This window comes from Centruroides vittatus, unplaced genomic scaffold (assembly GCF_030686945.1).
Source record: "Centruroides vittatus isolate TY-2023 unplaced genomic scaffold, ASM3068694v2 contig_970, whole genome shotgun sequence".
In the NCBI taxonomy this organism is placed as follows: Eukaryota; Metazoa; Arthropoda; class Arachnida; order Scorpiones; family Buthidae; genus Centruroides; species Centruroides vittatus.
Window position 1 is genome coordinate 129039 of NW_027122643.1, and position 27095 is coordinate 156133.

At 27.9% G+C, this 27095-nt stretch overlaps 5 protein-coding genes across 5 annotated transcripts in view; all 5 read left to right on the forward strand.

The window, feature by feature from the left end:
- Window positions 1-27095, forward strand: part of LOC136985467 (hemicentin-1-like) — a 130687-nt gene that overhangs the window by 51596 nt on the left and 51996 nt on the right. Inside the window, exons 39-68 of the mRNA XM_067282756.1 lie at window positions 3906-4190; window positions 7624-7914; window positions 8158-8286; window positions 8361-8522; window positions 8988-9269; window positions 9354-9473; window positions 9544-9699; window positions 10323-10607; window positions 10919-11038; window positions 11111-11263; window positions 13032-13316; window positions 13407-13526; window positions 13610-13762; window positions 14793-14939; window positions 15952-16121; window positions 16315-16459; window positions 16560-16844; window positions 16931-17047; window positions 17120-17281; window positions 20823-20970; window positions 21036-21184; window positions 21267-21398; window positions 21461-21625; window positions 21697-21767; window positions 21869-22106; window positions 22186-22281; window positions 22368-22556; window positions 23231-23395; window positions 23458-23657; window positions 23732-23807. Coding sequence (XP_067138857.1) covers window positions 3906-4190; window positions 7624-7914; window positions 8158-8286; window positions 8361-8522; window positions 8988-9269; window positions 9354-9473; window positions 9544-9699; window positions 10323-10607; window positions 10919-11038; window positions 11111-11263; window positions 13032-13316; window positions 13407-13526; window positions 13610-13762; window positions 14793-14939; window positions 15952-16121; window positions 16315-16459; window positions 16560-16844; window positions 16931-17047; window positions 17120-17281; window positions 20823-20970; window positions 21036-21184; window positions 21267-21398; window positions 21461-21625; window positions 21697-21767; window positions 21869-22106; window positions 22186-22281; window positions 22368-22556; window positions 23231-23395; window positions 23458-23657; window positions 23732-23807 — 5196 coding nt within the window. The remainder of the gene's footprint in view (window positions 1-3905; window positions 4191-7623; window positions 7915-8157; window positions 8287-8360; window positions 8523-8987; window positions 9270-9353; window positions 9474-9543; window positions 9700-10322; window positions 10608-10918; window positions 11039-11110; window positions 11264-13031; window positions 13317-13406; window positions 13527-13609; window positions 13763-14792; window positions 14940-15951; window positions 16122-16314; window positions 16460-16559; window positions 16845-16930; window positions 17048-17119; window positions 17282-20822; window positions 20971-21035; window positions 21185-21266; window positions 21399-21460; window positions 21626-21696; window positions 21768-21868; window positions 22107-22185; window positions 22282-22367; window positions 22557-23230; window positions 23396-23457; window positions 23658-23731; window positions 23808-27095) is intronic.
- LOC136985453 (cell adhesion molecule DSCAM-like) lies at window positions 11284-12621 on the forward strand. The gene is made up of 3 exons (XM_067282741.1): window positions 11284-11698; window positions 11905-12189; window positions 12278-12621. Exons 1-3 carry the CDS (start codon window positions 11629-11631, stop codon window positions 12490-12492), a joined length of 570 nt encoding a protein of 189 aa, XP_067138842.1. The 5' UTR covers window positions 11284-11628; the 3' UTR covers window positions 12493-12621.
- On the forward strand, window positions 13784-14850 carry LOC136985457 (cell adhesion molecule Dscam2-like). The gene is made up of 3 exons (XM_067282745.1): window positions 13784-14155; window positions 14245-14526; window positions 14610-14850. The coding sequence occupies exons 1-3, from the start codon at window positions 14092-14094 to the stop codon at window positions 14753-14755; spliced, it is 492 nt and encodes a 163-aa protein (XP_067138846.1). The 5' UTR covers window positions 13784-14091; the 3' UTR covers window positions 14756-14850.
- LOC136985454 (cell adhesion molecule Dscam2-like) lies at window positions 14953-16054 on the forward strand. The gene is made up of 3 exons (XM_067282742.1): window positions 14953-15243; window positions 15353-15634; window positions 15718-16054. The coding sequence occupies exons 1-3, from the start codon at window positions 15159-15161 to the stop codon at window positions 15891-15893; spliced, it is 543 nt and encodes a 180-aa protein (XP_067138843.1). The 5' UTR covers window positions 14953-15158; the 3' UTR covers window positions 15894-16054.
- On the forward strand, window positions 17289-19020 carry LOC136985459 (cell adhesion molecule DSCAM-like). The gene is made up of 3 exons (XM_067282747.1): window positions 17289-17582; window positions 17725-18009; window positions 18687-19020. Exons 1-3 carry the CDS (start codon window positions 17522-17524, stop codon window positions 18824-18826), a joined length of 486 nt encoding a protein of 161 aa, XP_067138848.1. The 5' UTR covers window positions 17289-17521; the 3' UTR covers window positions 18827-19020.

Consider the following 27095-nt stretch of genomic DNA (forward strand, 5'->3'; position numbering starts at 1 on the left):
CTTTTTTCTTATTTTATGTTAATTAAGCATAATTAACTCATAAACTGTCAGAATACATTTGTATTTATTAATTTTAAACCTACTTATTAGTTTTTTTTTTTTTTTTTTTACTTTTGTTCGTTATAGCATGTCACAAATGGGCAATAATCAATACGTAGCTTATTTGTGGCAGGACTCTCAAAATTCTTTACTTGTCTAAACCTGTAATATCTGGAATAATTGTGCTTATGCTGTATTAATTTTTAACCATGTCCAGTAGCTTCAATAACTGCGTAACGGTAATTGTGCAAATTGGGCAAGGATACAAACGAGTACGAAGTCTGCAAGTATGAAGTTTTTCTCCATAAACCTGATTATTAAAGACAAACGAACTGTCGAATTATTGGGCTATGATGTTTCTATTAAAGCAGCCGAGGTAGAGCAAAAGAAGTACTACAATCTCGAAAACGAACTAGAAATCTTTCAGGCTACAGGTGAAAAAAAACATAACGTCTGTCTTCTCTTAAATGCATTAAAGACGATTCCACCCACATCAATTGAATCGGAAAGGGCATTCTCGGTAGCGGAACTTTTCATTATTAAAATAAGAACCGGATCGAGTGATTGGAGTATTGACCATCTTTGCTTTTTTAAATCTTATTATAAAAGTTTACAATAATAATTTGTATTATGTTTTACTTAAAAAACGAAAATTACCTTCTAAGTTAGAAATTTGATCTAAGTTTTTTTTTGTTGTTGTTGTATGCAATTTCCAGCAAACTTTAATAAATATCTTACAGAGCATTATTAATATGATTCTGGAGGTTGCAGAACGTATTAAATTACTTCAAAAAATGAAAAATAATTATAATCATTTGATCCTAAGATATTTTTTATATCTTAAAAATAATTAATTCTATCCCGAGATTTCTCGGGATCCCGGGAAACAGTTTACTTTTATCCCGGAATCCCGGACAAGCAAAACGCCGGGAAATAAGAAACCCTAATTATAACCGAAAATTGAAAATAATAATAAATAACAATAACGTAAAGATCGTAACTGAATATTAATAATGCACTTTTAAAAACATGGGACAAATTTTTAAAAACCGATAGAAATAATAGATTTATGAAAGTATTTGAAATTTAATGAAAATTATATTTAATGCATTATTTTAACACCATGCGGCGCTAGATAGAATCTTTTATTCTAGGACTTTACAAATGGATTTGTAGTGCAATAGGAGTTACTTGAATTTTACTGTGTCGAAAATGTTTTAACGTCAACAACAATCACGAGACTAAACGTTTATGTCGACGAATGCTTAATTAATTATTTGACCTTCGGTGTTAAGTTTCTTGAATATATTGTTAAATTGAACTTACTACCTTCGTAAATAAGAATGCTGTGTCGATTGTTACTGGTCCTTACATTCCCGTTTTATATATCTATGGAAGTGGGTAAGTTTTGCATTTCATTTTTCTGAATCGTTATGATAAATTATAAGTCAAAAGAACGTCGTTTTTATAAACTATGAAATGGATATGAAACTTAATAAATGGAAATATTTAATCTATGATACCGGTATATTTAAATACATATATCGTATTTAATATTTATATGCGTGTCTTAAACATTAATTTAACATACTATGTTATTTATATCAGTTAATTTCAGTCACATTCTCTGTATAAAGTTAGTTTTTTCATCACTCAAATATAATGGAAATTTAACGAAGGAATAAATCACAAGACCTAGATTTTAAAAAAAGCATTCAAACTTGGAAGAATCCAGAGATGCCTTTCAGTAATACGCTAATGTTTTAACTATTGAAACAAATCTTAACAGCTGTTCTAATCGGACTCAAAATTTACCTATTATTCAAAATAATGGGTTTTCCATAATATTGCTGCATCTCTTAATAAACAAATATCATTAGAAGAATCAACATTATAAACGAGTGATTCTATAATATAAACATTCTATGTTTGGCACAAGATGTAACATTTTTCTTTTATGATTTTTGACAAATAAGTTTTTCTATCTTCGTCATTTTGATTTTTGAATGGAAATGTGAATTTCGCGTTACGGTATATAAAAATTTTTAAAAAAATGCTTTTGTTTAAAAAGAAACATCATGTAAACAATTTCAAAGTCTCTTAGATTTTAAATTATGGTTTGGATGTCAATTGTTAATTTCCATTATCAGCAAATAATAATATACAGATACTCTTCGATTTTCGGATTGAATGATTCGTACACGACTTTTGGATACGTAAAACCGTGTACGAAAAAATTATAAAATAGGAATCTTATTTAAGTATTCAATAGGAAATTTAAAGTTTTTTGCAGTGAGTATATTAGAATGGATAAAACATTTTAAAACATTAAAATCATAGATTAAACAATAAAAATTTATTTTTGCAATAATTCAGATGTTACCAAAAGCAAAACTGGCAGAAAGTGATACTGCATGTAGTTTTAAATTATTGCTTGTAGGCTAAAAATATAAGAAAGTTCGAATTTGGTGTTTAAAAACCAGTTTAGGAGTATCAAAGTACTGATATGTACAAAAGAGCGAATTGTAACTATAGGCAATCCTCGACTTTCTAGGATTGTCTATAGTTAAAATTCCCAAGTTTTCAAATTCTTACAAATTCAAATATAAATTTAAAACACCATTTAGTCATTCGACTCTTATCTGTATATAAAAATATCTTATATTTTTCTAACATTATTTATTGATAATAAAAATGAATACTTGGCATCCAAAATGATGATAATATAGGCTACTTTTAAAATCTGAGGAGTTTAGGGTTTGCAATTATTGTTTCTTTTATAAGAAAATACTTTCTATTATGATGTCTGTTTACATTTTTTATAACTTTTGTTTTTGACATGGAAATTTATCAGGAAAATGTCTCGAAGCAATAAAGTTTTTATGAATTAAAAAATTTCGGCAGAAATATTCACTTCGAGAATAATGTTCTCGTATCGCTTGATTGCATGTGCCGCCTTGGCGTTACAAATATAAATTTCTAATAAAATTTTTACATTTCTTTAATTCGTAGATGGGTGTTAACACTTTTTATTCAAAATATAACGTATATCCTTAACGAACAAATTTCTCGAACTTCATTGTAATTGAAGAAACTTCAGGATTGAAATATAGACTGACAAAAATTTGAAATAAACAAGATCTCAATGTACTGTACTTTAATTGAAAATAATGCTTATGATTTTTAGATAAATTAAATATAGTATTTAGACATTAATATGAAGGGATTAATGAAACATTTCAAATTTATAGCTAGAAATATAAATACAGATAATCAAAAATCTCAACGTTCGTATTGTTATGAACACAAGCATGGAATATATTACTCTTTGGTGTTCATATCGCGACCATATAGATAAATATTTTGAATTCTTAACTCCAAGAGCTTCTCTATAGCTTTAAGAACTCAAAAATATTTATCTAATAACAATATATTTTCACCTAAATTTAATATATATATTTTTTTAACTCTTTCCGCCCTGTGGGCACTAAGAGGGCCTCTTTTAGAAGGCCCATTATGGGTTCGGCCAGGCCCACAATGGGGCGACCGGGTGGTGAGGGACGGGGCCTAAATTTAATATAGTGTAATTAAATTTGATTGAAGAATAACATCAATTATCATTGATATTTGTGTTTTGCTTCAATCAGAATCATATATATCGACTGCTGAGAAAATGTAAATCTCTGTGCTTTTTGTTTTAAATATAAAAACAATTATATTTTGAAATTGTACCTGAATCTATTTATGTATATAATTTCCTGTTTTCATTGTTATGTTATAACTGTATTAATTTTGTCTATGCATAAAAATATATTTTAAAGTTAATATTTGAAAAATGAAAATTTTAATTAGATTTTTATTTTAAGGATCCGAACCAAAAATTCAACCTTTCTATTTTCCCGAACGTGTTGTGGAAGGAGAAAGTACAAAAGTATTATGCACCGTAACTAAAGGAATCAAACCAATTAATTTTCAGTGGATGAAAAATAATAAAGAAGTGAACAGTAATGATAATATTGAAATTACGAAATTGAAAGACATATCGATATTGATAATACATCGAGTCACTTATAAAGATACTGGCAATTATACATGCATCGCACGTAATCCAGGCGGTTCGACAAATTACACAAGCCGTTTAATAGTAGAAGGTAAATATATTTAAGTACAATTACGATATATATTTAATGATATAAACTAAATTCTTTCGGATTGTATTAAAAATGTACAATGAATTAGTAGAACAAAGAAAAATATTGCAGTAGAAAATATTCATTCGTAAAATATATTATGTATGTAAGTCATGATTTAATTATTAAGAATTTCATTTTTACTGGCAATTCATAATTACTTAATCCTTCATTTACGTACATTATATTTCAGATTTATTGAAAATAGTTCAAGGTTATTCCTTTTATTAGAAAATTATTTATGATAATTACAAAAATTTTCATCATGTCTTTTCCTATTTTGAAGAACGTCTATTAAAAAAAATTATAATAAATTTATAATACATTTCATGCAATTTAATAAAATTGCAATTAGTCGGTACTAATTGTGATTCCGATAATCACATTTAACTTCCTTCATCTATCACATGTATGGTATTTCTGTTGTTTATGTCTTATATTAAGTTATATGGGAAACTTTACAGTTATATACGCTGTTGGAAAGAGCATTATAAGACGTATTACAGGAATTTGTTTTGCAGAATAATTTTAAATATGAATTATTATTATTTGATATTTTTTTCTTTGTAAACAAGAAATAGATAATACTCTCATTATATATAATACAATGAATACATATTTATGTAAAATTTAATATTAAAATGTAATAAGGAATTATATAAATTTCAAACAATCCTTAAAATTGACTTTATGATCTTCGGCATAAAAAAGTATGGAAAAATTATGCTTGATCATATATTTTTTAAACATCTAAAAAAAGTTTATTTAGATCATATTTATAGAAAAACTTGCCAAACAAGAATAATTGGGCTGCAATTTGAAAAAATTATAGACCTATAAATTCCCACTGTAGTTCGTCTGTTGTCTTTCCTTAATTTCGAGAACGAAGTTAGATAGATGAAAGCCGAAACCAGATATAGAAAGACGAAGGGCAGGAGACCCCGATTAACTATATATGAACTTCCAATGCAAACCGAAAGTCACGTTATTTGAAACGTGCAATGCCATAACGTTGTAAATGCCCTTTTTCTCTAAATTCGTTTTATTGAATTGAATTCTAAATGCAACGAGCAAATATTTATTGTGACATCGTCACAATGCCGGGCTGCAATTTTTAATCATATTTTTATTAATTTATTTCATTTAAAATATATGCACTCCTCCTCAAATTAGTAGTGTCTTTCCCTCCACATCATACTTTTCCTTTAATAATATAGTTATGTCGATCATCTATTAACCGCTTTCAAGGAAAAACTTTTGAATTGAAGTAATGTGACTTCCGGTTAGCATCGGAAGTTCGTATATAGTTAATCGGGCCTCCTTCCCTTATCTGGTCTCAGTTTCAACTATCTAATTTCGTTCTCGAGATTAAGGAAGGACAGACGGACGACAGTGGGAATTTATAGGTCTAAAATTTTTTCAAATTGCAGCCCAATATTTTCTACTGCAAAAATATATTTTGACAATAATGGCGCTGTAAGTGGCTGTATTTTGAAGTTGAATTTATGTGAAGCCTTATGGCATTGCACGCTTCGTCTCAATTCAAAAATTTCTCCCGAAAGGAGTCAGATAGAAGACCGACACGATCGATTGCTAAAAGAAAAGTGTGATGAACAGGGGCAAGACACAACTAATTTGAGGTGGAGAGCATATATTTTAAATTAAATAAATTTTTAAAAATATGATTAAAAATGCAATCCAACAGAAATAAAGAAAAACAAAGTGAACCCAAGACTACATTTTCTTACAAATTTATTCAAAATGGTATCCTGTTTCGACAGATCCTCTGGGCTTGTGTTTCATACTCTTGTTGAATACTATTAGTGTTATGTATTTGCTCTCATTCGTTTACGATACACCCTATTAAAATGTCAACATCAGGAATAGGAGTGAGTAAACAATGGACTTTAAGTGTCTCAGAGATAAAAAAAAATCTGGTGGATTCAATCAAATTCCGATGATTGGGTAGACAATTTAATGGATCACCCGCGACAAATACATTTTTGAGGAAAATAGCCATTCGAATACTAATGAATTTTCCAACTGAAGTGAGCCAAGGCGCTATCGTTCATGAACTATATTTGTAGGATGACGTTCAGATATACATCGTCAATTAAATAGTGCAATTCATTTCGAAGTAACTGCAAATAAATGTCAGACGCGGAGTTAAAAAATGTCAGACATATTAAATGATCATGTACCATTTCAGCCCAAACGTTTAGACTCAACTGATGTTAATGTTTGTTCTGTCGCGCTGAATGAGAGTCGTCAATGCTCCAGATGTGATAAGGTAGCTGAAAACCCCATCACATCTAAAACCAGCTTCAATCAGTAAACAAAATAAATGCCAAGAAATTGAAGACAACAGCGCACTTTTGTTGAATGCGTTTGCAGAATGTTCGTAAAGAAAGTCTGGTTCAGTAAGTCTTTGAACTCGTCTTCGCTTTATGCCATATATTTCTCCATTATTAAATTTTTATCTGTAGAATCATGTAAGGCATAATATGCTGATCCAGAATTCCATTTTCACATCTCTGAAGATACATAATAGGAAGTTACTAAACATATCTGTACAGCCATTCATTTCTATGAATTGTTCCCAAACTGTTATATTATCACGTCAAAAACTGAAAGACATTCGCAGGATAATGGACTGTTCCTTGTTCCTCCAGATTAAGTTGCTTTAAAGAAAACTCTGGGTGTATAAATTAAAAATGTATAACTTTATTGCTTATATAATTAACTGATATGAATCAAATGCGGTATTCTCTTTTACGTCAAAAAACGACAAGACTCATTCTTGATTTCGCATTCTACTAATATTTGAATATGTTAAGTAAATATTATTAATAGGATGTAAATGTATATTTTAAAAGAATACATATACATATATAGACACGTATAGATTTCGAAATACTTTAAAATTATGAATCATTTTCAATAATTAATTTTAAAAATACAAAAATACGTAAAAATATAAAGTAAGAAATTTTCAAAATTATATTATGAATGTTATAATACCAATTTCATTCACCGTGTGGCGCTGAGTTGCAAGTGTAGTAGAATGAGTTGCTTTATGCATTTTAGTGAGTCTCAACGTTAATAGTGTTGAACGACAACTTGAAAATCTGTGCAATTTCAGTTAGAGAATCATGACTTTTGGCGTCAGTTTGAGAAGAATAAGCATTTGGCTTACTGTTATTCACGTATCTGCTTCTGTATATTCCGAAAGTAAGCTTCATTGTTTTCTTATTTAGCCGATCGTATTTGTATTTAGTGAATGCTACGGGTGTTTCCAAGTTACTATTAATTTCGCTGCGTAAATCAATGTTAATTCTAATATTAGTAATTGAAAACGAACTTTTACAATTTCACATAAAATTTCTGTTTTTAGGCGGAATTCCTAATTTACAACCATTTCAATTTCCTGAAAAAATAAGCGTTGGTGACACAGCCAAAGCATTCTGCACAGTTACAAAAGGGGCAAAACCCTTAGAGTTTCAATGGCTGAAAAATGGGACTGAAATTAAGACTGGTGAAAATATTGAAATTAGCAAACTGAGAGATATATCAGCTAGTGTGTTAATAATAAACAATGTTAGAGCGGGAGATTCAGGCAATTATACATGCACTGTAAGAAATAGCCAAGGATCCACGAGTTTTAGTAGTATGTTGATTGTTGAAGGTGAGATGCATAAAATAATGTTTTTAAGTTATAATAAATATTCTATGGAATGACTGTAGTTTTCAAAAATGACACTCTTATGGAGCAAATATATATATTTAAAATAATTTTTCGTTTTTCAGAAATTTCACACGAATGTTGTTATATAAAATCATTCAATTCTCATTGTGCAAATACTTTGAACTGTATATTTTAATCAAAATGTTTCTGTTAAGATTCACTTTTATGTTAAATTTTGAATAGCTCCACCTAGTTGGACAGTGGAACCTTCTGATAAATCAGTGCTCCAAGGAGAAATTGTGAATTTTACTTGCCACGCTTCTGGATTTCCACAGCCAACTATAACTTGGAAAAAACTATCGGGTAATTGCAGTAATTATTTTTATTCCTTCTACTTTATTAACAGAAAAATATTTAAAAACTGATTAGCTTTTATTTATCCGTAGATAATCCGCAATCTGCTATTCCTATCGAAATATTTGTTGAATCAACTAATGGCATTTTGTCATTTACTTCAGTGACTTCAGATGATGATGGTACATACGTTTGTGAAGCAAAAAATGGAATTGGGAGATCTCTGACCAAAACAGTTTCCTTAACAGTTGTTGGTTAGTTAAAGCTAATTATTTTAATTTTTGAAATATTAATTTTTCAATATCGCTAGTATAGCAAATGTTATTACGGAAATTAGCCAAAATAAACGATTTGAGAGTTATTAAAGTATTTTCACTCACAGTTCGTTTTCCTTCCACTAAGTGGCGCAACTTGTCTATATACAAATCAGTTTCTTGTCGCCATTGTCTAGCATTGCCAAGTGTTGTCGGTAGAAATTAAACAATATATATTAAGTTTAGAGAAAATTTACTCAGTGATTTAAATATCAAACTGTCGAGTTGAGTTTTAAATATCAGTCATTCTATAGTTTTATAAACAAGTAAGAAATTGGACTATGTTGTGTATTTGTTTAACTATGCTGATGTTAACATGTGCATTGACAAAAGGTGAGCTGCATTTCTTTAATAGATTATAACTTGAATTTGGTGTCAACTCTTTAATTAACGATATTTTTTCAGAGATACCAAAATTACAACCATTTTCTTTTCCTCCAATTGTTCGTATAAATAGTCGAACAAGTGCAATTTGTTCTGTAGAAAAGGGAGAAATACCTCTATCGTTTCGTTGGTTAAAAGACGGGAAAAATGTAGATGCTTATAAAAATATCGAAATAGAAAGTCACAGTAAATTTTCTGTTATCGTCATAGACCCACTAGACACAACTAATTCTGGTAATTATACATGCATAGCTAGTAACAGTGCTGGAAGTGATAGCTTATCTGTTTTGCTACATGTCGAAGGTAAATTCTTAATATTAAACATACATATTTAATAACATTTAAATCTTAACATTTGTACAAAAAGTACATATTTTTTGTTTAAAGCACCTCCAGTTTGGCGTAAAGAGCCATCTGATTTAGAAACGTCTATTGGAGATGAGATCAATTTAAATTGCGAAGCTTATGGATCACCAGAACCACACATTATTTGGAGAAAAATTTCAGGTAAATATAATTTTAATTTATTCTCTATATCTAAATGTGTGATGAATAATTGCTAATCTATTTTATTCAGATAAAACAACAGAGAAATTAAATGACGAAATTAAAATAAAGAATGGTTCATTGCACATAAGAAGTATAACTGAGGAAGATGCTGGAATGTACCAATGTGAAGCATCAAATAACGTAGGAAGTAGTTTAAAGAAAACAATTGCTTTAATTGTTCGTGGTAAGAATTTCTTAATTTTAAATATAGAATTACTAATAATTACGTAATTATTTGCATTTTTCATAATGCAAATAATTAATGTAAATTCATAATTATTATGAATTTAATAATATTAAAATAATAATGTAAATTCATAATTTGCATTTTTATTTAAATTTTTATCAATAAATAGAATTATTAAATGTTTTAAAATTTTGAATAGATCAATAAAACTCATTATTCAAAATAATTGTTTTCACAAAAATTTCGAACATTTTTTCTGTGATAACATGTTATTGTATGTGTATAGTACACATTAGTACCATTGCGCGGCGCTCGATCATGAGAAATTATTAACAGGAAACTCACAGGAAACTATCATTAAACACACTGACTGCGATGCAACTAAAGTATTTGTTAAACCTATGCTGATATCTAGAATAATATAAAACGAAGATGAACCTATAATTTTGTGATAGACTGAATTTAGAAAAATGTTGTTACTTTTAATCATTTGCTTCAGCGGATCATTTGTGATTGGAGAAATCCGTCGCAGTGGTGAGTATAATGATCTCATTCAATATATTATAATTTAAATTCAGCCGAAAACTTAGAATTGTAGATTATTATTATTTTTTTTATAGGTACAACATTAAAAATTCAGCCATTTTATTTCCCTCCAAATCTCTCAGCAGGACAAAGTGCAAAGATATTATGTACTGTTATACAAGGTTCAGATCCTGTTAATTTTGAATGGTCTAAAGATGGCCAAGAAATTACTTCGAGTAATAATATAGAAATAACTACTTTAAAGGATATATCAATTTTAATAATTAATAGCATTGGAGTTAAAGATTCTGGGAATTACACTTGCACCGCCACTAACAATTTCGGTTCGATAAATCACACGAGTTTATTAGCTGTTGATGGTATGCACATGCTTCTAAGTATTACCACTTAGCCATAAATTTAAAGGACCAGTGTTTTATCGATTTAGTTTCGATAATTCTGTGTAATTAATTTTAATTAAATTTGAAAAATTGCACAGGCCTTTTTATCTGGTAAATAGAAATATTACAATTTGTTGATTTTTGTAGTTAATTTATTTCGCTAATGGTAAATTAACGAAATAAATTATGAAACATGTTCGTATATGACGAAGCTCCTTAAATTTTTGGCTAAGTTTATATATATTTTTAAATTTTGAATGTAAAAAACGATTAACTGAACGTTAATGCAGCACCTCCGAGATGGATCTCTGAGCCTCAAGACGTTGATGTGAGAGTTGGTAAGCCTGTTCAAATTGAATGCTCAGCGTCAGGATTTCCACTGCCGAAAATATCTTGGAAAAGATTCACCGGTAATCCTTTGAACGAGTTACTTCTATTATTTTGAGTTTAAAAGTCACAGTTTTTCGAATTCATTATGCTAGAGAACGGGCAAGTAATGGAACCATTGGCTTTAGAAAGCGAAAATGTTAGTTTAAAATTACCGTCGGCAGGACTTAAAGATGAAGGTAGTTATATATGCCGAGCTGAAAATGGAATTGGTGGTCTTCAAAAAATTATTAGAATAAGTATACTCGGTAAGACACGGAGATTTATTTTGACTTGAAATTGTTAACCTTTACAAACGAGAATTTTTATAAATAGTTTTTAAAAGATAGTTTATTCGATGTACTTATATGCAGAGTATAATAGTTATTGAAATAATCCATTTTCAAGTACAAATTTTTTCGTAAAAACGATTTTCAAGGAAACCAAATAAACTTGAATTAAACGCTAGTGTATAGAGATATGAAATATAGTCACCATGTGGCGCTCCAGGTGAGAAAGAATTGAGAGAAGGAGCCATTCCACACTATTTGTTGTTCGTTGCTGTTGCCTGTGAAAGTAGCGCAGCTTTAAGAGTGAGTCGCGATATTTAATAATTTAGGATAAGACTACAGAAATGAAGATAAAGCTACTAATAATTTTGAACGTTTGGATATTAAATATCACGGCTGATAAATCTGACAATAGTAAGTAATTTTTTATCTGTGTATTCTTTTTAAAGATTTAATTCATTGATAGTTATTTCTTGAATTACACCACATTATTATTATATTAATCTGGTCTCAATCGTTCAGTTCTAAATTACTTTGATATGTAATTTGATAAGATATAATTTCGTAGTTATAATCGCTGATATTATTGTTTTATTTTAATAATTGTTAAATTTTTACAGATAATAGTCCTAAAATACAGCCTTTTAACTTTCCGCCAAATTTATCTGTTGGACAAAGTACTAAATTTTTCTGCACATTAGTAGAAGGTGCTCATCCAGTTAGTTTTCGTTGGTTTAAAGACGGCCAAGAAATTACAGGAAATAAGAATATAGAAATAACCAAACTTAGGGATATATCAATTCTCATATTTAACAATATAAATATTGAAGATGCTGGTAATTATACTTGCATTGCAAGCAACAAATTTGGTTCGGTTAATCATACCAGTTTACTAGCTGTCGAAGGTAATATTTTATGCTTTTATGAGTATTTGTGTATTTTGGTATTTATAAAAATTAGAAGCCATATTACAAATACCCATTGGTAATATAGCTCCACCAAGGTGGATTTCCGAACCTCAGGATATAGACATTACTTCCGGAAATTCTATTAAAATTAAATGTTCAGCTACAGGATTTCCTATTCCAAAAGTCTCTTGGAGGAGAATGAATGGTAACATGAACGAATTCATTATTTTAAGTTTACTTTTAGCACTTTGCCATCAATACCGATCCAGTTTATATTTTCAGGAAATGGTCAAGAAATAGAAGAGATATTTTCTAAACCTCAAAACGCAACGCTGGAATTAAATTCTCCGAGTTCTAGTGACAGTGGAAGATATGTTTGTAAAGCAAATAATGGAGTCGGTGAAATTAAAAAAATTATCAAGTTAACTATACTTGGTAAGAATTTTTGTGGGGTGATATAAAATATATAAGATGATCTTAGTCTAAAAATTGTAAAAAAATACTTCCAAAAAAGCTTTCAACAATAGTTACAAATGCAAACGCTAAGTGGCGCTTTAGTTTGTATGAAAGAATGAGCCATTGCCTCTATCGCTGTTCTACAGCGTATAAGCGACTGTCTCTCCGATAGCAATATCAAGCAGAATTTTTCACGTTTTGTGTGGCTTTTAAATCAAAAATGAGTATTACTATATTTGTAGTGTTTTCGATATGGATTATCTCAGTTGCATCCGATATATCTGATAATAGTAAGTAGTATTTTTTTATAAAAATTATCTCATGTAAATTCTATATAATAGAAGTTTCTCTATATATCAAATCATATTTATATATTTCTCTAGATAATGTCCCAAAAATACAGCCTTTCAATTTTCCACCGAATTTGTCTGTAGGACAAAAAACAAAATTTCTCTGTACTTTGGTTGAAGGTGCTGATCCTGTAAATTTTCGGTGGTTTAAAGATGGTCAGGAAATTACTTCTAATAAAAACATTGAAATCACCTATCATAAAGACATGTCTATTCTCTTAATAAATAGTATTAACATTAACGATGCTGGTAACTATACTTGTACTGCAAGTAACAATTTTGGATCTACAAATCATACAAGTTTATTAGCTGTAGAAGGTATGGAATTTCGAATTTATAATATATATATATTTGATATGTTTCGTAAGCATGAAGTAGAAGTTATTTTAAGACATTATTAATGTTCAGCACCTCCAAGATGGCTTATGGAACCTCAAGACATCGATGTAAAAGTAGGAACTCATATTCAAATTGAATGTTCGGCTGCAGGATATCCTACACCAAAGATAGTTTGGAAAAAAATATCCGGTAATTTTGGCATTTCTGATTTTTTTTTTTTTTTAAGTTTATTTAAAAGTAATGATTTGAAATTTCACTTACTTTGTACGCAGAAACAGGAAAAAGAATGGAATCATTAGGCATACAGTACGGAAACTCTACGCTTGCAATATCAAGTGTAGAATCGGAGGATGGTGGGAATTATGTATGTAAAGCCGAAAATGAAATTGGTCAAATTCAAAAAGTCATTCGTGTAACAGTACTTGGTAAGATAATTCATTAAAAATTTTTAAAATCAGATGATGATTGTTCATTAATATCCTAACGTAAAATATTTTTAAAGTACAAGAAGTTTGTATCTGAATTTAATATTCTAGTTTATTTACAAGAACATATTAATACACAAAAATATATTTAATAAAATTAGTTTTAAGAAATCACACAGAGTGGCGCCTTTTGTTAGTAGCCTTTGCTTTAGCATTGGTAACGAGGACGCATAAATACAAAGCTCTCGTATCGTATGCGTTTTATAAGAATACCTCGTGATATAGACGTTCCAGATCTGTAAAAACATAAATCTCGTAAACTGAAAACTATGATATTCATTCTAAAAAGTTGTGTAGTGATTATAATCTCAATCATTATCCAGAGTCTAGCAGGTAAGGAATTCAGTATTTTTTAAATTCTAATAATTTTATGCATATTATATATTGTTCACACACTTTTAATATGCCTATTATATTTCTAGAATCTCCCAAAATTCAACCATTTAATTTTGAATCGGTGATTCGAACTGGAGGGAAGACAACAGTAACTTGTGCTGTTAAAAGAGGAGACTTCCCTTTAGAATTTTCGTGGAGTAAAGATGGGAAAGATATTGATAAATTAAAAAATATTAAAATTAGTTCTCTTAAAGAATTTTCCGTAATTGTAATTGATCCAGTTCTATCAGAAAGTGGAGGTAATTATACATGTAACGTGAAGAATTACCAAGGCAGTGATAGCTACACTGCATTATTAACAATCGAAGGTAATCAAATAAACTTTACTATATAATTCAAGTAAATTTTGAAATTTTTATAACTATATTTTAAAATTTATAATTATTTTTAGATCCTCCATCGTGGTTAATTGAACCTAAAGATCTTGAAGCACCTGCTGATAGTGATGTCACATTACAGTGCAGTGGAAAAAGTTCTCCTAAACCAAAAATTAATTGGTGGAAAATATCTGGTAAAATATTTGTAAATTATTTATAAATAGTTTAGAGAATTCTAAATTTTAATGTATTTACAGATATGAACGAAAAACAAGAATTAATATCATCCGATGAAATATTGAAATTATCCAAAATTTCAATAAATGATAGTGGAAGATATTTATGCACTATATCTAATGGTGTGGGAGAAGCTCTTAATAAAGAAATAGTTTTAACTGTTCTTGGTAAGAATATCCTTGGTAACTTTTGGCTCAGAAAATATAGCTCAAATTAGAAAAGCATTATCTTTTAGAGAAATTATACTAGCTAATCTTAATACGTATTTCGTGCACTGTGTGGCGCTGAGTGACTTAGTATGTCTTTATTCTATCGCCATCTTCAAGCGAAATAGGTGTTATCTCATGTGCGTTCAAATTCAGTCAGATTTTCTGTAGAGATTTAACATGTATCAGTTTTCTTGGTGTAAACTGCAGTGGATAATTTTTCCATCAATATTAATTCAAGCAACTAGTTTTGTCTTTGTAAATGGTATGTATTATTGTTATTGTTTATAAGTAATATGTTACATAAGCTTTAACTTTCCAATATTTAACAAGTTCCTATCGAATTTTTAATGTATAATATATATTTATTTTAGGAGAGATTAAAATTCAACCATTTACCTTACCTAAGAAAATATCTGAAGGAGAAACAATCACGATATTATGTAGTGTCACTAAAGGTGAAAAGCCACTGCAATTTCAATGGCTAAAAAATGGAATAATATTAAATAATGATAAAAAAATCGAAATAAATACCGGAAGAGAGAATTCGATTCTGTCAATCGCAGATGTAAACTCCAAAGATAGTGGAAATTACACTTGTGTTGTTAATAATAGAGTGGATAAATCAAATTATACCGCTGCTTTAGTTGTGGAAGGTATGTTTCATTTTAAGAAAATAACTATTATATTTTTTTACTAAGTCGAACATGTTTGACATTTGTGAAATCATAACATCTAGCTCCTCCAAAGTGGATTTTAGAGCCAACTGATATAGATGCACGTTTTGGAGACAAAATTGAACTTAATTGTAAAGTATCTGGCTTTCCAACACCTCATGTGGTTTGGAAGAAAGTAAATAGTAAGTTTATTTATCTATTTATTTTCTTATTAAATTTACTTTTCATTTGCATGTAAATTAAGAGAGCGGTTCATTTTACTTTATTACTTATTAATTAAGTTTGGTATCTCATAGATCATAACGAAAGAGAAAGTTTGATTGAGAAAAGTAAAGACATATCACCCAATGGCAGTCTTATTATATCACCAGTTAGCGCTTCACACGATGGTAATTATGAATGTGAAGCATCAAATGGTGTAGGAATGCCTTTAAGAAAAATGATTAAAGTTACTGTCCTTGGTAAGGTTGTCAATTTATAAATATTTTAAATACAACTTAATTTTATTTTATGAAATAAAATTATCAGATTCATGCTGATGAATTTGCAAAATATCTCTAAATAGTACAAATTTTAATTCATACGTGGCACTGATGATTGTTAGTGAGGGAAGAAAGATACATTCATGTTACACTGCTTACCAATATTTCGCGATTTAGAGTGGTTCGAACTTTTTACGAAGATATGCCAGTGTGATTAAGAAGCAAGTAAAGAAAATGTTTGACAATATATCACTTAAAGGGATACACATTGATACTTACAGGATTTTAGGATTTTATCTTTGTCTGCTGGGTTTTGTCAAGGGTAAGTAACTTTCAATAGCTAGTTTTCCTTAATACAATTCATGATTTATTATTGAAGACGTATCAAAATAAATATTTAATCATTTTTATATTTTTTAAAGGTGATACGCTTACAATCCACCCGCTCATTTTCCCCTCTAAAATAAGTGAAGGTGATAACATAAACATTATGTGCAGTGTAGCCAGAGGCGAAAAGCCATTTCAATTTGAATGGTTAAAAAACGGAATTAAATTAAAAAACGAAATTAATGCCGATATTTCTATATTAAAGGACACCTCTATCTTATCGATCAATAATATCGATATTAAAGATAGTGGTAATTACACTTGTATTGTAAGAAATAATGCGGAAATTGCAAATTTTACTTCACTTATGATAGTTGAAGGTAAGTCAATTCTTCTTTCATTTAAGTTATATATATTTAATGTTTTAAAGTATGAAAGAAATTATATCTAAAATATATATCATTAGCACCTCCTCGCTGGGTACTAGAGCCAAATGATGTCGAAATTCAATCAGGTCAGGATTTTAAGCTTAATTGTCAAGTAATTGGATTTCCTATACCTCGAGTTACTTGGAAAAAGATAGGTAAATGTGTATAAAAACCAAGAAAATCAATAATAACGCTTAAATAATTTAAAAAATGATTTTATAATGTAGAAAATTCAGGAGGAAGCTTTGAGAGTAGACAAGACGTGATGTCACATAATGGAACATTGATGTTATCATCCGTAAGTGAAGATGATGCTGCTGAATATGAATGTGTGGCTACAAATGGCGTTGGAAAATCGTTGATAAAAAAGATTAAAGTCGTCGTGTTGGGTAAGACGCTTTATAAACGGAGAGAATTAATACAACTCTGTTTAATCAAAGTAAATTGCTTTTCGAATTACCTAAATTTACACAAATGGTTCCTATTTTGCCCACGTCGGGGCGCTTATTGACTTTGTCATGTCGATATATCCAAACAACGGAGTGGAACAGAAAGAGATGATTAATTTTGACCAGAAATTTATAAGAATTATATAATAATTAGCGTTAAAAATATCCTGAACACAAAGAATGTTATCAAAAACTATAGTGAAGATCTGTAGCATTGTTTTCACCAGTCACGTCGCTTTAGGTAAGTAGACATGTTATTCAATAAACTTTTATCCTGTTATAATTAATTTTATATCTATTTAACATATTACATTTAAATTTATAATTTTTAAAAAATTTTAAAACTCGTATTTGAGAAAATAATACGCTTAATTTTATTACAGGTATAGTACCTATCATTCAGCCATTTACCTTTCCTAATATGCTGATAGAAGGCGACAGCACTAAATTACTATGTGCAGTACTAAAAGGCGATAAACCATTGAATTTTAAATGGTTTAAAGATGGAAATGAAATCGCTACTAACTCAAATGTAGAAATATTAATATTACAAGATAGTTCTATACTAACTATACATCATCTAAATGCAGAAAATAGCGGTAATTACACATGCGTGGTGAGTAATGCCATGGGAGTAACTAATTATACAACCAAGATAACAGTAAGAGGTAAATTATCCTTATCATTTTAAATTGTTAAACGTAGATAACTCCATATTTATTAAATTTATTAGTTGTTTGAAGAGGCAGTGAAATAATATAAAATATGACGATTCTGTGTATAAGAAGTTAATGAATTTCCTATTCGATCTTATAAGCCGTTTAAAAATACTTAAGTGTTAATCTATGTAATCCTGTATGTCGTATACTCTACTTAATAGGATATAAAAATAATTAATTAAATTAATAATGTTATAACAAGATTATTTTTATAAAAGGGGTAAATTTTAACAAAAATTATATGACGACTTCTCAACAATTAATAAATTTATAAAAAATATAAACTTTATATGTTAAATTATTTTGCAGTTAACAATGATATAAACTACAGAAAATTAATTTTGTTATTAATTTAGCATATAAATTATATTTATATAATATTCGATTAAATATAAGAAAATCAATAAAAATTATACACTGAAAATTTTCACTATAACTTAAAAATAATTAATATCTTAATATATTAAATTATTTCTAGAATCAGAAATAATTAAACACACTTAAATAATCATTATCATAAAAATTAATTATTATTTTTAAGTGAAAATTTTCTGCCAGAAATATTTAATAACTATAAACTTAATTTTAATATTGTTCAACAAATGATAGATTTAAAATTATTACAGCTGAACCAAAATGGGTTTTGGAACCCAAGGATATGGAAAGTACTTTAGGTAGTGCTATTACCATAGAATGTTCGGCAACTGGATACCCATTTCCAAATATCATTTGGAAAAAATTAATCGGTGAATTGTTTATTATTTAACTAAATAACACATTATATAAAAACGTAATAAGATATTTCTGTTTTCTACTGTTTTCATAAAGAATTTTTTCTCGTTTAGGGGATGATATTACAACTAGTCAAGAACACGTGATTAATAAAAACGGAAGTTTATATTTTCATGCGTTGACTAGAGAAGACAACGGGTTTTATGTATGTCAAGTCGATAATGGGGTTGGACAGAGTTTAAGAAAAACTATCAGACTACGTATTTTGGGTAATTAGAATGATAAAATAAAGAAAATATGTTATAAAAAGATATGCTACTTATTATATTTCGTTATTTGAGTATGAAATAGTCTTTTGAGATAAAATAACTGATGGTCTAACTTGCGAAATGAAAATAACTTGTTTTCCTTGATCTTTGATCTTTCTAGGAGTTCTGTTTGAATTAATTAAATTAATGAGAAAGTGGAACGTGTTGCATTTTTTTTTTTATATTTTATTTTTGCACGTAATCTGATTAAAACTAGTTTTGAATTAATAAATTTTATACAGCTACCGTCACTGATTTACAATAAAATTGGAATAAATACATTTATCACGCTTTCCTTTTTAAACCATTTTTATTTAATATTATCATTTAATGTTAGTAGCGACAAATATGAATTTTTAAACACCAATATGGATTTATAATGAAACATATTAGTTAAATTAAGAAGTAAGTGGGATGTAAGTATTATGCTGAAGTTAGGATATAAGTTAACCTTCAAGCATCATTAACATATATTTTGTTTTACATTAAATAATACAATTAAATAGTTTAAGAGCTATAGAATTTGCATTATGATTAGTTTTACGAATTCATATTCATAATTTTTAATTACAGAAAGAATAAAAATATTTTTAAAGGTTATTTACATCCACTACGTATAATCACGTGTTATTGATTTTCGGAATTTTCTCAATTTTTTCTTTAATTTTACTACAAATTTAACGTGTAATTAAACTCTTTTTAAAATTGAATATCGAACTCGATAAGAGAGATTATCACTAAACGAATTTGCATATGCATTTAATCGATGTACAGTACATTAGAAGAGAATAATTAATAATTCCTTATCGTGTTGCAAATCTTGGTGTTTTATTTTCCTCTGCATTTAATAAATATTGATACACGGTAAAAGGTGTTTATTCATGCGTTGCTTTTCACTGAAATTTCATGAAGTCATTTAACTCGTCTACGTTACATCCCGTGTTTAAGGGCTGACGATTATCCTAGTTGTAATTTGTTATAAATATGTTTTAAAAGGGAAATTGGTTATTATATATATTTATAGATTATGATTATAATAATTTAACCGAAATATTGCTATTATTTTTATTAAATCGTATATATATTATAAAAATTTTTTATTTAATTTGATATTGATATAACTTATTTTGAAGGTTGCCTTTACGTCATATTTTCATACAGTACGTCACTTATATAATAAGATTTAAGTTTAATGAATTGTTTGTTCGTGATTCATTTTAAAAATCTTTTATGAAGAACTGATTTTAATTTTGTCGCGTTAATTTTTAACTGTGCTTCTAATAATATATTAACGATGACTCAATATTGATAACATAATTATTCGAACGTAATGATGATACAGCTGTTTTAAAACAAATATCCAATTTGTTACCTACTATATATATATGTAGTATACGTAGAAATAATTATGTATGAAGTGCGGAAATTATTGCGAGATAGTCAGCAGTGTAATGTTTCTGATGAAAATTACAACACACGAGAATAAACATCTGGTAAATATACTGACCTTGCAGATGAGATTTGTGGGTCAGCAAGTGGGAAACGAACAAGGAAGTGAAAATACTGTTATACTCTGCATTTAACTCCGATCGATGAGAGTGTAGTTGACCTGCGAAAATAATAATTACTCTTATGGAATTTCGATAAAAAGAAATATAACTCTATTTAAATCATTAGAATAAAATTTAAAGTATATATATATTAATTTTTAAATATATTCAGTACCAGCCAAATTTGAAGAAAAGTTTGCTGTTGTGTCATCGAGAAGGGGAGATAGCACAAGCTTAAAATGCGAAGCAACAGGAGATCAACCATTATCTATCGTATGGAAAAAAGATATGGTGGAGTTGGGTAAAAGTGGAGGAAATAGGTAATTACGAAAATTATAATTTTAATTTAATAGAAAAAAATAATAATTAATAATATGATATTCAGATATGAAATATTTGAGACGTTAACTGCTAAAGGTTTGAAATCGGAATTAATAATAAGAGAAACCGAAAGGACGGATAGTTCAATGTATTCCTGTGCTGCAGAAAATCCTTACGGAAAAGACGATAGAAACATGAAATTGCTGGTTCTTGGTATGAAGAACGTAAACAGTTTAAAAAAATCAATAGTGACTCTAAGAATTTTTAATATATAGGCCGTATTTATTTATTTTAGAAGTTCCGGCGCGACCGCTTAATGTTAAAGTTCATGACGTTTGGAGTAGAAGTGTTAGTGTTAGTTGGTCTCCCCCGTATACAGGAAATAGCCCGATAACTCAATATGTAGTACAGTATTGGAGAGATCAAGGTAATTGATTATTTGATAAATGTTAAACTTAACAAAAATATATATACGTAGTACATTTATAGGTGCACCACATCGTCTACAAGAAAAAGATGTTACTAGTTCTCAGACATCAACACTTATTAAAGAATTAAATCCCGGAACCACTTATACATTAAGCGTTGTTGCTGAAAATGCAGTTGGACGAGGTGAATCTTCTCAGACTGTTACTTTTACCACAGGAGAAGAAGGTAAATAGATAATTAATTCGTAAAATCTGACACTTTTAATAAAGTTTTAATAAAATTGAAATTTTTAAAAGAACCTTCTGGAGCTCCAATAGATGTCAATGTTGAGGCTAAAGGATCTTCATCTTTGTTTGTTAGTTGGAAGGTCAGGAGTGCTTAATTATTCAATTTTCATAATTAAATTTAAAATTTTTAAAAAATAGTTATTTTATTTAAGATTTTCACATATGTATATATCTATTGTAGGATCCTCCACGAAGTGATTGGAATGGACTGTTGAAAGGATATTATGTAGGTTATAAAGTGCTTGATTCAGCTCAACCATATTCTTTTAAAACATTAGAGTATAGTCAGAGTGCAATTCATGAGCATATGATCACAAATTTAAGAAAAGATACAGAATATAAAATAGTGGTTAAAGCTTTCAATGCAGCAGGTAGTGGTCCAGTTTCTCAGGATGTGCTAGTGAAGACATTGGGAGGAGGTAATATAGTTTTTTTATATATATTTTATATTAAGAAATTAAATATAAATCATGCATTTAATGTATAATTTTATTATAGATCTTCCATTGCCTCCTCATATATTTCTTGCCAGTACTACTGATAGTTCTATTAAAGTTCAGTGGCATCCACAAGATACAAGAACTCCTCTTACAGGTAAAACTTTACCTTAAATATGATTTCATTTTCAAAATTTTTTTAAATTTAAAATTCTACCAGTATTAATATGTTTTGTTAATTAGGGTATGTTATTCACTATCGAAAGAAATTTGAAAGATGGCAGCAAATTCCAGTATTAACTCCTTCCGAAAATGTGTTTACTATTAATGGTTTAGAAAGTGGTGCAGAATATCAATTATATGTTACCTCAGCTAATGAATTTGGAGAGGGAGATCCTAGTGAATTCTTAAATGTTAAAACAACTGGTCATAGTAAGTAATTTTACTTGCTAATTTTATCTGTAGAAAGCATATTAGCTAACATGAGTGGAACAAATTATTAGTCAATCAACTGAAAAATTCAGTTTCAATAGAGACCACAAATAAAAATAAAAAAATGCTGCTTTTAATGCAGCAAAAATTTCAAGAGCTAAGAAAGTTCAAACATCTTTAGAGCTGAATTGCATATCAAGAATTCAAAGAACATTCTGTTGCATGAATGTTCATGTTTCCATAGCAACAAAATATTCTTTTGAACTGATAATTAGCTGCTAAGATTAAAGTGCTTCATTATTTTTCTTTTTGGTAATTTTTTGTTCTATTAAAACCAATAATTTTTTAAAATCTTGTTGTGGAATTAAGCTTAGTATATTACACAACACTTTTTATTTTATTTCATTATATATTTTTATTTATAAATTTATTTTTTTTCTTCAGTTACAAATATATACAGTGTGTCATAAAATTTATAATATTCAAAACATAATTTTTTCACAGTTAAAAATATGATAGCCTAATTCAAAATTCATTCATTTCTCTGGGATTTATAAAGGAAAGAATTGGTTAATTAGTGAATTGGTATCAGTTAAGAGAGTTTGTATTATATTTATTGTTTTTAAAACACAATTCATGTCAATATTTATTTTGAATTTTTGAATTATTTATAGGCAATGATAATTTAATTTTGTTAACTGGTGGCCAAGATGCTCCATATTACTTAGATTTATCACTGTTGGTACCTGTAGCAGCTTCTGTGGCAGCAATTATTGTTGTAACTATTGTAGTATGTATTTGGGTACAAAAAGCAAGAGGAAGAAGGAATTTAGAAAGAGGTAAACTTTTTAAATAATATTTTGTTCAATAATAGTTTTATGTAATTACCATTTAATTAAAGCCCTTAGAGAAGAGAAACATTATAATTATGGCCCTGCTTCTCAACGGTATGTTGACATAGAAAAATCAAGACAATATCCTTATCCAGATTCTGATTTATCTTCCAATTATCCAACACCGTATGCTACAGTACCAATGAGAGATGATGTATCAGAAAGTGGCAATGACCCTCATCAAGAAATGAAATCATTTCTTCCACAAGTAAAATAATTTTGTAATAATTTATTGCTTATAAATTATTCTGATTATAATCAAACTGTATTATTTTCTTACAGAATATGAAAGATAGACCTCTTCCTGTACCAAAGACTAGCTCATTGAAGAAGAAAGATGAATCTCATATTTATGATAGTCCACAATGAGTAAAAGATATAATGTAAATTATACACACCCATTGTTAAAATTTTATATAATCCCTTTATCCAACTAATTTACAGTGTTGGTCGCCCATTTATATATTTAACGGTTACAAAATTACAAATGTATCTTGTGAGTAGAAATCCCACAGTGGATGAAATGGTAAATAAATAAACTCTTAATGCAGTATAATATGCAAATAAATCAATAAAAATAAACAAACAACAAAATTCTGTCCATTAACTCAGTTACTTATGTAGTGAATGCATGAAATATAGGATAATTTACCATTTCATCAACATTGTGCACTGTTAATTTTTATTTAAGATGTTGCACCATCGTTAGAAACTAAAGAAGAAAAAAATAATTATCAAAAGATCATAATGAACTGGATGTAAGACATTTGAATTATTTGAAAATATAAAATATAAAAACTCCTTCCCTTACTAAAAATTCCTTACAAATTTCAAACTCCAATTTCATTTTAATATCTTTATACTACTTATTGGATTACATCCAGTATATTCTGATCGTTACAAATAATAGCTATTTATATAAATCATATAAATAATTGTCATTTTATATAAATTTGTGTCGTTAATTAATGTTAGATTTATTAAAGAATTAATTATTGTTCCAAATTGCAAGTATTGTTTTCATGCAGAAAATATATATATATATATATATATATAAATAAATAAAGATATATATATAAAAGTTTAAAAATCATGTTTTTGAAAAGTAAAAGTTGAATGTCTTCTACATTTGTAAGCAAGTTACATAAATAGTAAGATTTTATAATGCTTTAGATATATGTATTTTATTCCAAATGTAATAACTATAATGTTTCATTTGTCAAAAAATATCTCCTGTAAGAAAACATCATTTTCGAATTTCAATTTTTACAATTGATTTTTTAATTTATATGAAAAAAATACTTTTTTAGTGAAAAATAAAATAAATTAAAAGTTTTTTCTTTGTAAATTGTATAACAATTTTTCTGTTTTTTTTTTAACGATAGTAAGTGGTTTTATTTACAGATTTAATGATGCAAAATTTTTATGAATGAGGATGATTTCAAAGAATGAAATCAAATTCAATATCAAATTTTATAGTTAAGCTATACAGATTAAATTACATGTAGAACTTTTGTCCATTTTTTAATATTTTAATGCTAAATATGATACGTGTATATATATTAGTTGATATTCTAATAATGATGCAATAGATCAGCAGTACAATGAAACAGGTCTAATGTTTCAATATAACAATCTTGTCTATTTACAATGATTTTTGTGACAATGAAAATTAAAATAAAGTAGAATTATTACTATTTGAAAAATTCAGAACAAAATAAACCCATTATTTAATTTTAACCCAATTTATTTTTTATATTAAATTTATGAAAAACATTTTCTAATTAAAATTTAGAAATTTCCTATAGTAATTTCCTTATTTTATGAAAATGTTTTTAAAAATTGGTAAACCCTAATGTAAAATATTTGGTTATGTCAAATGAATATTTATATTAAAACGAAAAACAATAAGATCCCATTATATGGGAGAAAATCTTAAAAATACTAACTTAAAGTCCTTGAGGAGCTTATATTTAATACTACTAAATCTATTTCTCATTAAAAAAAGAAACTAATATAAGTAGTACTACGGTTCTTTGTTATTCCACTGTTAATTATACCATTAAAAAATAAGAGAAAGGATATAGCATGAAATTAAATATTTTGATAATTTGATATTACAAGTTTCCTGTAGACAGCTGAAGACAATCAACCAAATTATATATTAAACAATAGATTTTTAAAAAAGAAAATATAATTTTCATTGCTCATAATATCTATAAAATTAGGTATGAAGAAACAATCATTGATCAGATTTGTAAATAGTCTATTCGTATTTCATAGCATTTTTTAAATTTAGTTATGATATGAAAATTTCTAAATCATAAAATAATCTAGAAATTAAAAAAAATCACTTTTAGTTTTTTTTTAATCATTAGGAAATCATTTACGAAAGGATTTCTTATGTACAGGATAATTAATTTTTTATTTACGTTCGTCGTTCTTTATCGAACTTCGCTATTAATTAAGCTATCTCATTTAATTGTTGCCATTTTAAAATCATGCTTTGCGGAATTAAATTAAATTATTTCACATCAAAAACCTATTATTTATAAAATAAGGTAATAAATATAAAATATATAGGTTGTTCGAAATAAATTAAATATCTGGTGATTGTAAAAAAATTTCCAGTTATAATATTGTGAAATTTTTAACATTAATAGAATTTTTATGATAAATTTTACTGATAATTCTGAAAATTGTTCTAGAATTATATTTTTATGTACTAAATACTTTAATATATCATTGATTCATTCTGTTATTAATGATTGACATTTTTTTTTCGTTTTTTAATGAATTGTTATTTATGATTTTATATAATATTTTAAAGGTAAGGTAATACTAGTAGGAAATATGGCCGGCCACAATGTTTACTATTACGGTCGGGACCGATTCACAATGCAGTATATGTAAGGAATGGTAAACAATGCTATAATCCAGACATGGGCAAATGCGGCTCTTTTTGAGTTACATGCGGCTCTTGCTGAGTGTTAATTTCTGTTTTTTATTATTATTTTTACAATTTTATTTTTATAATTTTGTGAATATATGTTTATTAAAAAAATTCAATATTTGTTTTATATTATATTTATATTATATAATAAAATCGCGCGCCTTGCCATACTATCCGCCACGACAGTACAGAACTGCGGCTCCCATGCATTTTGCAAAACCTACATTTCGGCTCCCACTGAACTCTTGCTTGCCCACCCCTGCTATAATCCATACTACTTCATAATGATCTATACATTACATACGGAATCGCACGAAAAAAATATTCGGTACCATGCGATTCCGTTTTACTGTATTTTATATCTTAACTAATAGTGATTTAATATCACGGTGAAATAAATTAGTTCTTTTTCCATCATATGAAAAATAAATAAATAAAACTGAGCCGTTTCATGCCGTTTCATGTGAGCTGCATCAAATCGGTGTAACCAAACAAATACTTATTCCAGTCTTCAAAGTACAGATTTATATAATTTTTGAGTATCCTTTCAAAATCAAATTCTTGTGGGCAGATATTATCTGGCAATTCAAGGTTCATGTACTTACAGAAAAGAGAAAGAGAGGAATGTATTTTTGTTTATTATATTTTACTTTTTTACATCGGATTATGTTTCAGACTAAATTTATCCTAAAG

Coding starts and splice junctions, on each gene's coding strand:
- LOC136985453 (XM_067282741.1), top strand. CDS start 11,629: ATGAAGATAAAGCTACTAATAATTTTGAACGTTTGGATATTAAATATC. Junction 11,699..11,904: donor GGCTGATAAATCTGACAATA/GTAAGTAATTTT, acceptor AAATTTTTACAG/ATAATAGTCCTAAAATACAG. Junction 12,190..12,277: donor CAGTTTACTAGCTGTCGAAG/GTAATATTTTAT, acceptor TTGGTAATATAG/CTCCACCAAGGTGGATTTCC.
- LOC136985457 (XM_067282745.1), top strand. CDS start 14,092: ATGATATTCATTCTAAAAAGTTGTGTAGTGATTATAATCTCAATCATT. Junction 14,156..14,244: donor CATTATCCAGAGTCTAGCAG/GTAAGGAATTCA, acceptor TTATATTTCTAG/AATCTCCCAAAATTCAACCA. Junction 14,527..14,609: donor TGCATTATTAACAATCGAAG/GTAATCAAATAA, acceptor AATTATTTTTAG/ATCCTCCATCGTGGTTAATT.
- LOC136985454 (XM_067282742.1), top strand. CDS start 15,159: ATGTATCAGTTTTCTTGGTGTAAACTGCAGTGGATAATTTTTCCATCA. Junction 15,244..15,352: donor TAGTTTTGTCTTTGTAAATG/GTATGTATTATT, acceptor TATTTATTTTAG/GAGAGATTAAAATTCAACCA. Junction 15,635..15,717: donor CGCTGCTTTAGTTGTGGAAG/GTATGTTTCATT, acceptor CATAACATCTAG/CTCCTCCAAAGTGGATTTTA.
- LOC136985459 (XM_067282747.1), top strand. CDS start 17,522: ATGTTATCAAAAACTATAGTGAAGATCTGTAGCATTGTTTTCACCAGT. Junction 17,583..17,724: donor CACCAGTCACGTCGCTTTAG/GTAAGTAGACAT, acceptor ATTTTATTACAG/GTATAGTACCTATCATTCAG. Junction 18,010..18,686: donor AACCAAGATAACAGTAAGAG/GTAAATTATCCT, acceptor AAATTATTACAG/CTGAACCAAAATGGGTTTTG.